The 16,056-nt window shown below is 38.4% G+C and overlaps 1 protein-coding gene across 1 annotated transcript in view; it reads right to left on the reverse strand.

Moving 5' to 3' along the window:
- The window catches only part of COL16A1 (collagen type XVI alpha 1 chain), a 284,939-nt gene that overhangs the window by 29,869 nt on the left and 239,014 nt on the right, over positions 1–16,056 (reverse strand). The window contains exons 45-53 of the mRNA XM_082246984.1: positions 15,311–15,337; positions 15,140–15,211; positions 15,002–15,046; positions 14,068–14,112; positions 9,275–9,328; positions 5,842–5,895; positions 5,688–5,741; positions 5,095–5,139; positions 4,957–5,010 (exon numbers count right to left, since the gene is read on the reverse strand). Coding sequence (XP_082103110.1) covers positions 4,957–5,010; positions 5,095–5,139; positions 5,688–5,741; positions 5,842–5,895; positions 9,275–9,328; positions 14,068–14,112; positions 15,002–15,046; positions 15,140–15,211; positions 15,311–15,337 — 450 coding nt within the window. The remainder of the gene's footprint in view (positions 1–4,956; positions 5,011–5,094; positions 5,140–5,687; positions 5,742–5,841; positions 5,896–9,274; positions 9,329–14,067; positions 14,113–15,001; positions 15,047–15,139; positions 15,212–15,310; positions 15,338–16,056) is intronic.

A 16,056-nucleotide genomic window follows, 5' to 3' on the forward strand; every position in this document is an offset into this window, starting at 1 on the left:
CCTTGCACGTGTGCAGGTGGAAATAGAACACTGGTTTCCATATTAGAATATCATTATCAGGCACTTACCTTCTTTCCGCCAGGTAAGGAGGCATTTCACCCGGTGGAGGGAACACTACATCATCACCTTGATTTTTAATTGGACTCTCTTCACCATTTTTCACATTTTGGATCACATTATTCAATGGACTTTTATTTTAATGTTTATTTGTATAGTCACATTGAGTGTTATTTGACAATTTTGTTTGTTTATTTTACACCTACTCACCCATCACTGTGATTTTGATTGGGTTTTTTTTTCCCATTTTTGTTATATATTGTTCAATATATGATTTTTCACATTTAAGAAAAGCGCACCATCACTTTTAAACAAATAATTTAAGATGTACAGTAATAATGGATTGGATATGGTATGTGTGTCAATGTAAGAAATGTTTAGCAGTAATGAATTTTTGATCATGTGGAAAAATGCGAATGTGCTATGGGGAAAAGATCTCTCCTCTATTATAAGATTGACGTCGATAGATTCAAGACAATGGGCATATACATATGGAAAACATATGGTTGGTGATTAAACTGAGTTGAAGGAAGGTTCCCCCTTTGCTATTCCTTTCCCTTCTCCCCCCCCCCTATTCCCCCCCCCTTTTTTTGTTGTTGTTTTGTTTTGAAGGTATAATGCTACTGATAATTTTATTGCAACATTTTCTGTTGATATTCTTCTTTTTCTATTTGTATATGTGTATTATTGCTTTGTGGAAAACTATAATAAAAGAGATATTGAAAGATAAAAAACATGATACTTTTGTATTTTTGTGTGTTGAAAAGTGCAGATTTTGTATTGAGTTATCAACCATTTTAGGGTAAAACAGACTTTATCAAAGTGTGTCTAGAATGGTTTTCAATGAAATTACGAAACATTTGCTGTATCCCTAGGATGTCTCTTCCTAACGTCAAAACTTAGGGCTCATACACATGACCCCAAAACAAGAAGAATACTGTATATTAAAGTGTATGTCTTTGGCAACATGTCACTGTATATAATATTTTTGGGATTTTTTGCAATGTGTCTTACATGGAGATTCTGCCAATAACATAATTTCCCATTCCTCGTGTTTACTAAAAGTATTGTTTTTCCTTTAACCGCTTGCCGACCGCCGCACGACTATTCACTGCGGCGGTCAGCCCCTCACAGGCAAAGCGACGCAGGTCTACGTCGCTAGCCTGTGAGGCTCTAGGGAGTGAGCGTGCGCCGCCAGAGGCGCGCTCCTGCTCCCGCGCGGTCCGACCCGATGTTCCTCGGGCACTCGCGATCTTCCGTTACACCGGAAGAAAGGCAGACAGCTAATGTAAACAAAGCCGCCTGTCATTCTTCCCTGTGTAAGAATGGAGATCACACGGTTCTACTATGTAGGACCGTTGATCTCTGTTCTTACACTAGTAGCCACAGCCAATCACAGTTAGAAACATGCCCCTAGGGACACACTTAACCCCTCCCTCTCCAATAAAGTTAACTCCTTCACTGCCAGTGTCATTTTTACAGTAACAGTGCATATGTATAGCACTGATTACTGCAGTAATGTCACTGGTAACCCCAAAAGTGTCAAAAATGTCAGTCAAGGGTCCAATCTGTCCGCCGCAATGTTGCAGTCCCGCAAAAAAAAAAATCGCAGATCGCCGCCATTACTCGTTAAAAAAAAAAAACAACAAAAATGACAAAAATCTTTCCTTTAGTTAGTAAACGCAATAACTTTTGCGCAAACTAATCAAAATACGCTTTTTGCTATTTTTTTTTACCAAACATAGGTAGCATAAAACAAATTGGCCTAAAATGTTAAAAAATTTTGATTTTTACATTTTTTTTGGGGAATTTCATATAAAAAAAATTTGAAAAATATTGTTATTTTTGCAAAATTGACGCTCTTTTTTTGTTTATAGCGCATGATCAAAAAATTGCACAGGTGATCAAATACCACCAAAAGAAAGCTCTGTTTGTGGGAAAAAAAGGACGTAAAATTTGTTTAGATACAGCGTCGCACGACCGCGCAATTGTCCGTTAAAGTCACGCAGTGCCGAATCGCAAAATAGGCCCTGGTCAGGAAGGGGGTAAAATCTTCCGGGGCTTAAGTGGTTAAGGACCGGAAGGTTTTACCCCTTTAATGACCAGGCCATTTTTTGCGATACGGCACTGCGTTATTTTAACTGACAATTGCGCGGTCGTGCGACGCTGTACCCAAATAAAACTGATTCCTTTTTTCCCCACAAATCTAGCTTTCTTTTGGTGTTATTTCAACACTTCTGCGTTTTTTTTTTTTGCGCTATAAACAAAAAAATTAGACAATTCTGAAAAAAAAACAAAAAAAAAACAATATTTTTTACTTTCTGCTATAAAACTTATCCAAAAAAAAAAAAAATGTTTTTCTTCAATTTAGGCCAATATGTATTCTGCCACATATTTTAGTAAAAAAATCCCAATAAGTGTATATTGATTGGTCTGCGAAAAAGGTATCGCATCTACAAACTAGGGGAAAGATTTATGTATTTTTTTATTTATTTTATTTTTGTTTACTAGCAATGGCGGTGATCAGCAATTTGTAGCGGGACTGCGACATTGTGGCAGACAGATCAGACACCTAACTGACACTTTTGAGGGGACCAGTGACATTACTGCAGTAATCAGTGCTAAAAAATATGCTAAAGTACTGGCAGGGAAGGGGTTAACACCAGGGGCGATCAAAGGGTTAAATGTACACCTAGGGAGTGCTTTCTAACTGTGTGGCGGATGTACTCAATAGATGAACACAGAGACCTGTGTTCCTAAATAGTAGGAACACAGGAACCCTGTGTTAATCTGTGACAGAACTTGTTTACGTGTATAGGCAGACCGCCGTTCTGTCTCCATGAGGAGTGATCACAGGTGGCCGGTGGCATCACATCTGTTGGACCCGCTGATTGGCTCCCCCTCTGATCAATCAGCATGTGTGTGTGCCTCTGGTGCCCCACATGTGCCTCACTGTCTATAACACGAAATGACGTACAGGTACGTCGTTTCACGTAATAGAGCCTACCTGCCTCAGTAAAACAGCTGGTCGGCAAGTGGTTAACACTGATTATTTGACAAACTCAAGCCTTTAATATAATAATAGGATAGGCTATCATTGAATAAGAAAAACTGAACTTCAAGTATTGATTTTATGCAGAGGTAAAAAAAAAATCAAAAAAGGATCACCCTCTTATGTCAGTATTTTGTTGGGCCACATTTTGCTTTAATTACAGCCTTTAGTCTGTTGGGATATGTCTCTGCTAACATTGCACATCTAGACTCTGAAACATTTGCCCACTCTTCTTTGAAAAACTGCTAGAGTTCAGTTAAACTTGATAATGACCGTTTGTGGACTGCAGTCTTCAAGTCATTCTACAGATTTTCAATGGAGTTTAAGTCTGGTCTCCGATTAGGCCATGCGAGGACATTCACCTTTTTCTCCTTCAACCACTGTATGGTTATTTTTGCTGCGTGTCATGTTGGAAGGTAAACCTTCTTCCCATTGATAACTTTCTGGCAGAGGGCAGCAGATTTTCCTCAAGAATTTGAGTTTTTTTTTTTGCCCCATCCATATTTACTTCTACCCTGACTAGTGCTCCAGTCCCTGCTGCAGAGAAACCACACATAATAGGATATTACCACCTATATGCTTTACTGTGGGAATGGTATTATTTGTATGGTGAGCTGTATTGTATTTCTGCCAGACGTAATGTTTGGCGTTGAGGCCAAATAACTCAATTTTAGTCTCATCTGATCACTTTAAACACACCTTGAAGATTCTGAGGCCACATGGAAAAAGGTGTTATGGTCAGATGAGATTAAAATTGAATTATTTGGCCTGAACACCAAACAATATGTTTCGCAGAAATCCAATACAGCTCACCATCTAAATAACACCATTCCTACAGTAAAGCATGGAGGTGGTAATATCCTGTTATAGGGTTGCAGTCCACAAAAGGTCACCATCAAATTTAACTGTACTTGAGCAGTTCCGCAAAGAAGAGTGGGCAAATATTGCAAAGTCTAGATGTGCATAGTTAGTAGAGACATATCCCAACAGACTAAAGGCTGCAATTAAAGCACATGAATGTTCAACAAAATACTGACATAAGGGGGTGATCCTTTTTCCAACTCAGTGATTCTGTTTTTGATTTTTTTTTTTTCTGATACGTTGGTGTTATGTCTTTCACTTGCATGTTAAAGGTTGCACTAGTAATTACGGCTGGATAAAACAAAACCTGTGCCTGTCTTCATTTCAGGCTGCAAAGCAACAAAATGTGATTATTTTAAAGGGGGTGATTCTTTTCTATACTCACTGTATGCCATATCTGTGATATTGCTATGGAAGCCCAGAATTGCTACTACAGTGTTTGCTGCTGTCTTTCGAATCCTGTGCCAAGCTGCCTGCTTTATAGTAACCACAGGGGGTTGCTCCTTTGGCACAGGTTCATTTCACTTGCCTTGTATTTTTCTCAATGAATGCACAGCATTCTCTGACTGGACAAGGTGGAGAACGTGACATCACCGCCTCACTTCTCCACCTTGTCCAAGCCGGACCAATATAAATATACAACAAAATCTATATCTGGAATTCAGCTTTAGGTGATTGATGAGCAGAAAAAAATCTGCAGCACAAATCTTAGAAATCTTTCAGATACCTCTAAGTTTATATCATTTAAATGTATATTGAATTTCTAAAAAGGGTTCAGAAATGGAAATGTCTGCACTAGGAGTAAAATCTAAGGTCATAACAGGCTTGTCAGTCTGCAAAAAATAGCAGTTTTCTGACTGTTTATCACAGTAGAGTACCATGTACGATAAGCTTTAGGTTTATAAACACACATTATTCCCAAACTAAGGGCATGATTAGGGTACTCCACTAAACAACAATAAAACTGTTCATTGTTGGTGACTCACCTGATCACCTTTTTCTCCTGAATTTCCTGACAGTCCTCTCTCTCCTCTTGGACCCTAAGTTAGTGAAAGCAAGTGATAATATCAAAAGACACCTAATTACAAGTCAACTTGATGAGATGTTTCTGGGCAGGCACTTACCGCAGGGCCGGAAGATCCAGGAACTCCAGGAATACCAGGAGGACCCTTACACAGTAGAATAAACAGAATGTTAAGCCTTTATCAACTACAACATTTATTTTATCTATCCTGCAGATTTTTACAGTATATTTCATTCCATCTTGCAAAAAAGTACTCATAACATGTTCAGTTCATTAAGCTTTAACACATATGTTATTTGGCATAATGAGTGTTATTTTCAGCCATACCAAACACAACAGTCGATATGGCAGATATCACATATTGTATGTTTCAGCTTAGTGAATTGAGCCTAATACAGCTTCTGCACGAATAACATGCTGTATTTTCTGACATACTGCAACCCATATATATATATATATATATATATATATATATATATATATATATATATATATATATATATATATATATATATATATATATATATATATTAGTGTGCAAATGCCAATTGAAAACTAAAATATTTACACAACTCTAGGTTCACATGGGTACTACAAGGGTAATAAACCTTATATTTCAGTTAGATATTAAGCTTGCAAGTTTTTTAGAGCAAAACTTTAGACTTTATCCAGAAAGTTTTTGTCTTAACTCACCGACTCTCCTTTTTCTCCGGCTGGTCCACTGTACCCTCGTTCACCTTTAGTACCCTGAGTAATAATACATACATTCAGTCATCAAGCACACCGTTAAACATGTTCCCATATATGTATACATCCTTCCTATACACTCATTTAGCAAATTACTCACAGGGAGTCCTGGGGGACCAAGAGCTCCAGGATATCCAGGCAGACCAGGAGGCCCCTAAAGTGCAATGACAAAAATATAAACATACATTACTTAAATAGGTCTAAATATTCAACAAATGTGTAAACCAATCACCACTTTCTAAAGGAGTTATGGAAGATAGATTTTATTCCCACTTAGATTGATGTAATGGATTCAGATTATCCTTAAAGATAAATCGTTAAAAAAAAAAAAAAAAAAAAAAACACCTCCCCCGAAATGTTCATATAATATATATTTAGAAAGAATTTTTGGAGGGGTGAAGAAGATCTCTTTGAGAGTTCACAAACAATATTGTATAAAAGGCTGACATGCAGTTAAAACCGTTGACATCTACCTGAACTGAAAACGAAATGTCTGTTATGCATAGACATCCTTTAACAATGGCTGAAATCTCAATTTGTCTGACAACTGTCATACCTGCATTAGCTGCTGTGCTTGACAAACCATTTACAGTCTATTGTGCTTGACAATCAGCGTGAACACATTATTCAATATGCTTAAGTATAGCTGAAAACTGTGATAGAGAATTTCTCTGCATGGCTCCCCATGCTTTATATCCTCTATCACTGACAACTTCCATGCTAAGTGATATTTATCTAATGTCACCATTATTATTTATAAGAAGTTGTATTACAATAAGACTAAGCTATAAACAAATTCATTTTATTTTACAATGATACGGTAGAATACTAGCAGGCCATGGATAATCTATTCAAATAAAGCAAACTCTGTCCAGCAAAATTTAATCCACTCGGGTCATTAGGTCATCAATGACAGAATAATATACCAGTAAAATCATTTAGTAAACATCAAAAATGTTAGTTGCTTTCCTTTAGGCTACACATGGAATGAAATGGGTTCTAGTAAATATTTTCTGGCTTATTTCCACTATAATCTGAATTAATGATGCTACTAAAGCATTACTTTGCAAGTAAAATATAAAATGGCTATAAAATGAAGAATTTTAATATTTTAATATTTGCACTATAGTAAGGGATTTTCAGACACTGCATCCCCTGCAGAAATGCAAACAATAAAAGTGTTTTACTACTTTAATTATGTTTAGGGATTTGGAGAAGTTACTCCACATAAACATAATCATGAGTGATTGGACCTGCACAGGGTGAATGAGTTATACACAATCAATGCATATAAGAAACTCATACAATTGCCCCTACTCATGTTAAATGTGGTATTCAGCTATCCATATATACATTTTTAAAATGTAAAGATTTTAAAGCTTTGCATAATTTGGAAAAAAAGGTTAACCTGCTGTTGGTATGTTTATTGATGATATTTTTTCATTAATTCCCAGGGCATTTCTGTGAGCTGAACCTTCACTTTTTCCTAGTTGGAGGGCAATAGAGTGTGCTGAACTCTCTGTTTCCCTCTTTGGAGTGCATTCTCCATACACTTTCTTGGACAATCCACTAGGTCTAGTGACAGTGTCACTAGCAGATACTCTTTATAGCTACAGTATATATGAAGAATCCATTCTATTGAATGAAAACAGGAAATTCAGCACAGAACAATATCCTGGATGATATTAAAACAAAAATTCTTGTCAATGCGGACACAGATGGTATTGCACACTGACAAATTAAAATCCTCACCCATTCAATTCTACCTTACAAAAACAGTTTTCAAGTTGCACTTTAATGCCTTTCTTTAATGTTTGAAAGCACCTCAAGGGACAGATTATGACGACGAAGTAAAGATAAGCCATCATTTTTTGTCTGGTATTCACTGTTATGTGACAATGATCACCAGTTGGGAGCACAAATCAGTGCTCAGAATATTTGTCATCATAGGAACTCCTAATAATATACAAGTCACATCTACAGTGAAGCACATTAAAGCCCCATATCAGGCCACAAATGCACCAGTAATGGTTGTCAAGGGCTTAAGTTAAGATACAATTACTACTTTTAACAAAGAAATCCAGGCAAATTTATAGAGTCAAACTCCATACTATTGAATAAAAGCAGACTTTGCTTCCCTTTTTAAGTTCCTAGTTTCTATCAAAACTATGAAAGTAGCCACTTGCTGTATAAAACCAAGTATGGGTTGGAAGTGAATATACAAAATAAATAGTATAGCACAATTAATAATAAAAGTCCATTATACACAATTCATAAATCGTAATATAATGACATCACCACTGTGAGACCCATGAAGAAATGTCCAAATCTCAAAAGTGCCGTATATGCTTCCACCAAACGGATGAATTAAATGCTCACCTCAATGATTGACCTCATACGAAAGTTCAAACAACGCTTTCCCAGGGCGATAGTTGGAATTAGATCACCAAATCACTTACATCACCCCCTCAAGGTCCTCCACTGGCTTCAGGCAGTACTTGCTCTCTGATACTGGACAATGCCTCTCATCAAATGGCATAGGTACACTATACATAGAATACAAAAGAAGACCATAGTGCTCTCCATATATAAAACAATTTATTGTAGCTCAGTAGATTACAAACACTTACAAAGCTAACATTCAGCAATGCATGCATTAGTATACATCCATGTGCTCCCCAGATCACTGCAAATTACTCTCAAAGTTGGCCGCAGGATTTCGTCACAGGCTCGACTCCACCCTCCTACAAACATTAGGTCCTGTGATTGGACTTCCGAAAGTAGGTCCAACTGAGGAGTCCAAACACAGGAAATAACATGTATAGGGCATGGAGCCGAGCCTGTGATGTCATCCTGTAGCCATCTTTGAAAATTATATGTAGTGAGCTGGGGAACACATGGATTTATATTAGTACATGCACTGCTGAATTTTACATTTGTGTTTTCAATCTACTAAGCTATAATGAATTGTTTTATATGTGGAGAGCACTATGAGTTTTTTGTTTATATTCTATATATACCCATGCCTTTTCAGTGGTATTGTCGAGAATAAGAGAGCAAGTATTTCCTGAAGCTGGTGGAGGACCTTGCAGGGGTGATATAAGTGAGCTGATTTGGTGACATTATTCCAGTTATTGCCCTGGGAAAGATCTTAAGCGTTGTTTGACCTTTCTTATGAGGTCAAACATTGAGGTCAGCATTCAATTCACTCATTTGGTGGAAGCTCGCACAGCACTTTTGGAGAGTTGGGAATTTCTTCACATGAGTCCCTGTAGTGATCTGATTATAATATGGTTTATGGAGTGTGTATAGTCGACTTTTGTAGCGGTACACTATTTTTATGTATATTAGCTATTGAAGGGATGTTCACCTGCACAGTATTTGAGTAAGCAACTATTATTTTTATTTATTTTTTTAATAGTTTTCCTTATTATTTAAGATTGTGATAATTGTATTTACACTTATCATGGGTTGGAAGTGCCGGCTCTTTAAGATCATAGACAGAAAGGGAGAGAAGCCTTTTTGTGTCTTACCAGTTCTCCTTTTTCTCCATGTGGTCCAGGTGGTCCTCGTTCTCCCTGCATGCCCTTTTAGTAGAAAAAAAAAAAGTTAGATTGGGTCATTACATTACACTGGGAGCAAACACCAGACACCACTGCTGCTCTGGGGCCCATTTCCCAGTGTTTTGAAGCTGAAGCAATACTTACCCTATTTGTCAGAAAAGATGGATATTTACTATTAAACCAATACCTTCTTTTAATACATGCATTGACATCAGGCCGTAGATTTAAAATGCCTCCAATATGCCAAGTTTACAATTTTAAATGTTAATGCATTGTGTAGACTGTTCCTTTAGATGGTAGTTGATTCTGTCACTGATCCAGAATCCTGCTGATTATTTGTAGAAGCCAAATACTACAACAGAATCTAAGCTAACTGTGGGTTATAGAGGTAAGACATTAGACATAACCCAGGAGGGCAATGCGACAGTTACACAAATGAATTAAATACAACACAAGTAGCTGTGAATGCCACCTGTTACAGTGACAGATGGATGGAGGGATTTGTATCAGGCTGCAGCTACTTTTGCTCAGTTACAACTTCTATTTTTTTTTTTTTTAAATCTGATTGAATATGAATACATAATAATGTAAGATTTTTTGGGGGTTACTACCAACAGATGTGTTTCTTGATCATATTGCATTCCATGTATCAAAACTGAACATGTGCTAATTTTACAAACTCCGAAATCTTTTGAAAATTATTTTTTGTTTTCATTGTATAAATTCTATGATTTTAGGAACGCTAGTAGCCACAGCCATTAGCAAGACAAGTTTGCTTGACACAGACCCCCCACAGCGCAGAATAAGTAACACCAAAGCGGGCAGGGTAGATGGGACCCGCTCACCAAAACATATACAAAACACAGCTAGGTTAGACTGGAGAGTAAGTAGAATGTGTGACTAGACAACAAGGGGCTCACATGGAAAACGGAAGTACAGAATGGTTCACTTAGATTATGGGAGTGATACAACACATGACAAAGTGATGTAAGTTCGAGTAACAGCTCTAATAGGGAATGAAACACGTTTCTTAGTTATAATAGTTCTGAGGAAGTTAGGCACCAAGAGAATGGTAGGTTATAAAATGAGTAAAATACTATAGTTTACTCAAGAGTTTCTACAGATCTGACATTTTCCTGATTTTCTATGCAATTCTGGATCCAGCCAGTATACTGTATATCTGTATGTCAGATTTATTATTTTCTTTACACTTTGGCACTATGGCCAAAAGAAAAAATGAAGTTAGCTTCAGGGTCTAAGTAAGCTTCATCTTGCATGAGCACTTTTGATTCATAGCTATGTGATTCGGAGCTGTGGACAGTTCTGGTATTGTCTTTGTGCAGAATCTAATAATGTATGCATTGCTGTAACTTTCTTTCTCTTATTAAGTGCTGGTTCAATTTCCGGTGCAATTCTGTGTGACTTGAGTCACACAGAATCGCATGACAAGGGAAATTACATTATTTTCTATAGTGCCTATTTACATCAATGTGACTCTCTGCGGTACGGACTCTCTGTGCTACTTTGGTGCAATTTCAGTGTGATTTGGCTCCATAGAATATGCTAAGCACATGCAAAGTCGCACTACAAAACCGCACTAAAAATCACATTAAAATTGCATCACAGTAGCGTGAATCAAGCCTTAAGCAGAACTAAAAGCAAAACTTTTTTTTCATCTTGGATAGAGCAAGGGAAGGTTATAACCCCTGTCTGTTTTTTTTTTAACTCGTCAATGTCCCATTGGGGAGATTTCCCTTCACTTCCTATCTCATAGCCAAAACAGGAAGTGAGAGGAAATCTGGCCAAAGTGAGGGAATCCTTGGTTACCACCAGGGTCACTAGAACTAATGCCCTCATTGGATAATTTCCCCTCTGCGGTATTACTGTTCTGAGGACAACCCAAAATTTGGGATTTTCTTTCACTTTCAATGATAATGGTATACAGGACAAATAGAGATGGGGAATCTCCCTAACAGTGGCACAGACAGCAATGAAAACAGACAGGTTTTCTAATCCCTCTCTGCTTTATCCAAAACAAAAAAAAAAAATCATTTAATTATGCTTTAAAAGTGAAGTTCGGGAATAGAAAAAAAAACAAAAAAACAATCATACTCACCTAGATGGCTTCAGCACCGATTCTGTCCTCCACCAGCTATACACCGAGAATTGAGCGATCAAAGATTACTCAGTTCTCTGTATTCAGTCTGCAGAGAGCCAGTAACTGTCAGTCCACAGCTCTTTGCTCTGCCCCTCCAGCTCTCACTGGAACACTGGGCTGTGGAGAGGATGGGAATGGCTGATCTCACTGAGAGGCTAAACCAGCTACCAGTCCAAGCATCTGGGTGGATCTGTACTTTAAAATTGAGATCTTTCCAGAGCCTGGACCAGCTGAATGACATCAGGAAACAGCAGGCTTTATCCCACTGTTGGCTGAAAATGGGTCACAGGAGTGCAGAATAAAGTGCACTTCTGAGATCTATAGGAGAGGTAGGGCTAAAATAGCTTTGGCCATACTTCTCCTTTTACAGTGGAACTATATCCCAAACTTTTTTTAGATAGAGTAGGGAAGGCTTAAAATGGTTTTGCTGTTTGAGGTCTCACTGGGAAAGCCAAAGCTCATTCTTTTCCCTGTTTCTCTTGGAGAGTTTCTCTCATTTCCTATCTAAATTATACAAAGTCATAAGTACAGGAAGTGAATGGAAGTTTCCCTAATGCTAACGGAACCACAGAGAGCAATGAAAACCTCATGCTACCTCATAAGTAAAAAAAATGTTTTGGTTGGAGATACAATTTATTGAGAATTTCTACTTTAATCATCATGAGAAACAAAATTAAATGACCCCCCCACCCCTATCAGCCATTTCATCCTCTGCCTATAATGTTAAATTTATCCTGCAGTGTCCTTCAGAAGAAACCATTCACTGCAGCCATATCAGTAATACTATGGGAAATGTTATAACTGAATGAATGGGTGTAGTCCACAAAGATAAAGTTAAGAACAAAAAAACAAGGTTTCCAAGTCTACCTCTAAGCCTTATTACACTATGTGAAAGGGGTTATTTGGTATAAACCAGGGTCTGATTTTCAGTTGGAGTGGATGAGCTGTAAAACAAGGGTGATATTAATTAAAGAAGTTAATCTGACATTCACCAAACATTCACTGCAAGCAAATCATTGTGGTGCATGTGTTTTAAATTGAAAAAGATTTACCACCAGTAAATTTATGGTAAAAGTCACATTCCCTACTTTATAAAAATGTCTACATACATATTTATAAAGCTTTTACTAATATAAGCTTTTTTTTTTTTTTTTTTTTTTTAGTATGATGTATTGAAACTGTTGTTTTGGTGCTGAGATCTTGGTGCTTGAGTACTGATAGTTTAGTCACCCAGTAGAGTAAACAGTGGTTTAGATGTTACCCTAGTGTTTAGGGATTAGGTTAAGGATTAGAGGGTTGAGGTTTGGATTTATGGTGTTAATTCGGTTTTAGGGTGTAGTTTGATGGTTAACTTTCGGTGTTGATATGACCTGCTGGTGTTAGGTTAAGGGTGCATTCAAAAGCACCCTAAGGCCCCTTTCACCGCCCGATGGAGTCCGTTCTGCTCAGCGGGGATTGATCCGCTGATCCCCACTGAGCAGGCAGATGACAGCTCTGTCTGCGCTCTGTGTGCAGAGATGGAGCTGTCAGATCCCCGTTGTCCTCTATGGGGAGATCGGATGAGAACGGACCGCCTGTCCATTCTCATCTGATCCCATCCGATCAGATCCTCCAGACGGATGGAATATAGGGTTTCCATGCATCCGGATTTCATGGACAGTATCAGATCAGATAGCAGCGGGTGTTAGCGGAGATGTCTCCGCTGACACCCGCTGCCCCATAGGAATGCATGGAGCATCCGATCAGGTCCGCCTGAAAAACTGACAGGTGGATCAGATTGGATCGCCCGTGTGAAAGGGGCCTAACTATGATTAGAACTCCAGCAGGGGTTTCTGCAATTAGCTGCAAGAGGCAGTCAGATTGAAAGCCATGAGAGGCTGCCGACTCTAGCAGCTAATCACAGCCACTCACATGTGATTACTCACGCAGCGATCACATGTGAGTGATTTGCTCTGGATGCAGGCTACCTGAAACCAAGGCTGATCACTCGCATGTGATCACTGCATGAGCGATTACATGCTAGTAGTATTTAGCTGCAAGAGCCTGCAGCCTTGCAGTAGCAGCCAATCACAGAATCCCCCGCTGGGATTCTTAAATCTAATCGGAGGCAGGGTGTATTTGCAGGTGTGAATGCACCCAAAATGTTAAGTGATACCTAGGATATGGTTAAGTGTTCCAGTAGAAGTTATGGTAAGTGGTAGGATTAGGGTTTTCAGCACTGAAAAACCCTGTGCCTAGAACAAACAGTGCCAGTCTTCCTTCCCAGAAAACCTAATACTAACTTTTTTGGCTAAATCTTTTCAAGTTTATTTACCTCAAAATAGACATTAAAAGTAATGTGGGAAGGTAATATGTTTGAAAAGTTAGAATCAGGGGTCAGCTTTAGAAAGATTTTAGAAACAGAATGGACACTAGATACACATAGGTGGAAGTTGTCTAATAAGTGATAAGACTTAGGGTACACAAGGGGTGAAATCTGAAGTTACATCAGGTGCGGCACAAGAGGTAGGATTTTGGCACAGTGCTGGTGAAGTTATGTGACACATGGGGTTGAGAGTAAGGGGATCAATAAAGCGAGCAGCTGGGGGGAGGGTTACATTCTTACAGGTAATCCGGGGGAGCCAGGAGAGCCTGGAAAACCTGGGGGCCCCTGAGGGAAAAAATAGGGGTATCAAAATCCAAGACCCAACGCCAGTAGGATATGGAATAAGAGCACCCAGAGTAAGACAACCTGACCCTCTGGAGAAATCAGCATCAACAACATTATTAATATTGTTAGGTCACAGTTTACATTTTGTTACATTTTTCACACAAAAGACAAAACATTTTGTAAAACAAAATCTGAAAAAACATGTTGTTTTGCTTTTTTTTTTGTAATAGAAATTAACATAATTTAAGACTTGTTTTTCAAGATTCTAGATTGCAAGCGTGAACCTCAGTTACTTCTGCAAAATAAAGCATTACTATGTTCTGATCATGAGGCACCTTAGAATTCAGATGTATGTATAGCAGCCTTTCTCAACAAAGAGGAACCCTTGAAATGAATTTCTGGTCTCGGGGAACCCCTGCTAAAAATGTTAAATCTACAACTCATGACACATTAGTATGACAGTCAGTGGGAAGAATGCTCCTTACTCTTGTCATCATTGGGAAGAATTATCTCCTTACAGATAGCTAAAAAGAACAATGGTGTCATTGGAAACTTATCTGAGAGGCAGAAATTGCCCATTGCTCAAGGAACCCCTAGCAACCTTAGGAGGAACCTTAGGGTTCCACGGAACCCTGGTTGAGAAACCCTGATGTATGGTATACCATATACCATAGCTAAAAATTGTTGGTGCTTTGTTAAAAACAATTGTCATCAAGGAAGAGTATGAAAGTTATCTTATGGCATAAGTTCACTAGATCAGTTCCAACTAGGCATACAAAATACTGTGCAATATTACTGTTCATTATAAATAGGGATAAGGTCCGATTTAGAATTCATGTCTGCCATTGTGTTTATTCTTAGAAACATTGGGGATGAAAGAGGGACTTACAATTGGTCCAGGGGAGCCAGGAAAACCTCTTGGTCCTGGAGGCCCCTGTAATTATAAAGGAAAAAATTATACTGATATATCACTAGAAAAAAAAAAAAAAAAAAACATGGCTTTTACAGGAAGAACCAATCTTTTTACCTCTTCTCCTTTCAGTCCAGGCAATCCTGGGTGACCTGGTCCACCTGCACAACCAGGATCAGGTTCGTCTCCCTAAAAGATAAGAATGGGTGGAGAGTTGAGGACTATTATCAAGGACTATGACATATGCAGAGGAAGACAAAAACAGTTGTAGCTCATAAAATTACTTACAGCTTCTTCATTCTTTTCCAGTTGACACTGAAAAGAGAGGAAAGTAAAAGGGCACAGGTAAGAATTTCCATAGCAAGAAAAATAAGTAATGACAACACATTGCAAAATGGGATATATTGGATTAATAAACATTGGTGAGCAGTTACAGCACAAAATAACCTACTATCACAAATATTTAAGATTATTGCACTGTGCTGGAACAGAGAATTAGCAGACAGAGATGACAGGACAACATAAATTGCAACTCATATACTCTAGTACAGGGGTGTTAAACTCCATTTCATCGTGGGCCGCATCAGCATTATGGTTGCCCTCAAAGGGCTGGTTATATCTATAGGATTAGATGTCCAGAGCACCCCATGTCCTGGGGGGGCAAAGAGGAGCCTTTTGACAGCTGCACAGAGGAGTGCAGGATCTGGCAAAGGAGTTCTGTCCTCTCTGCTGTCGACTACAGAGACAAGGTGGGGGCAGAGACAAGGGGGGTGCTGCAGCTGCAGGAGAGGTGCGAGGGCCACATGAAATGCCCTGGGGGGCAGCATTCAGCCCGCGGGCCTTGTGTTTGACACCTGTGCTCTAGTAGTTTCCCCCAATTATTTACACTGTTATTAGTATTTATTATATTCAGGTAAACTAAGACAGCACACATATTTTTATTAGGAGTGAGGACATAAGGAAGGACAAAGCTTTTTTACTGCAGTGTTAGATAGGTCAACATATAGACAATTTACTGTAGCAAAAAAACATAT

The sequence above is a fragment of the Pelophylax lessonae genome (assembly GCF_965119305.1).
Source record: "Pelophylax lessonae genome assembly, chromosome: 2".
Lineage (NCBI taxonomy): Eukaryota > Metazoa > Chordata > Amphibia > Anura > Ranidae > Pelophylax > Pelophylax lessonae.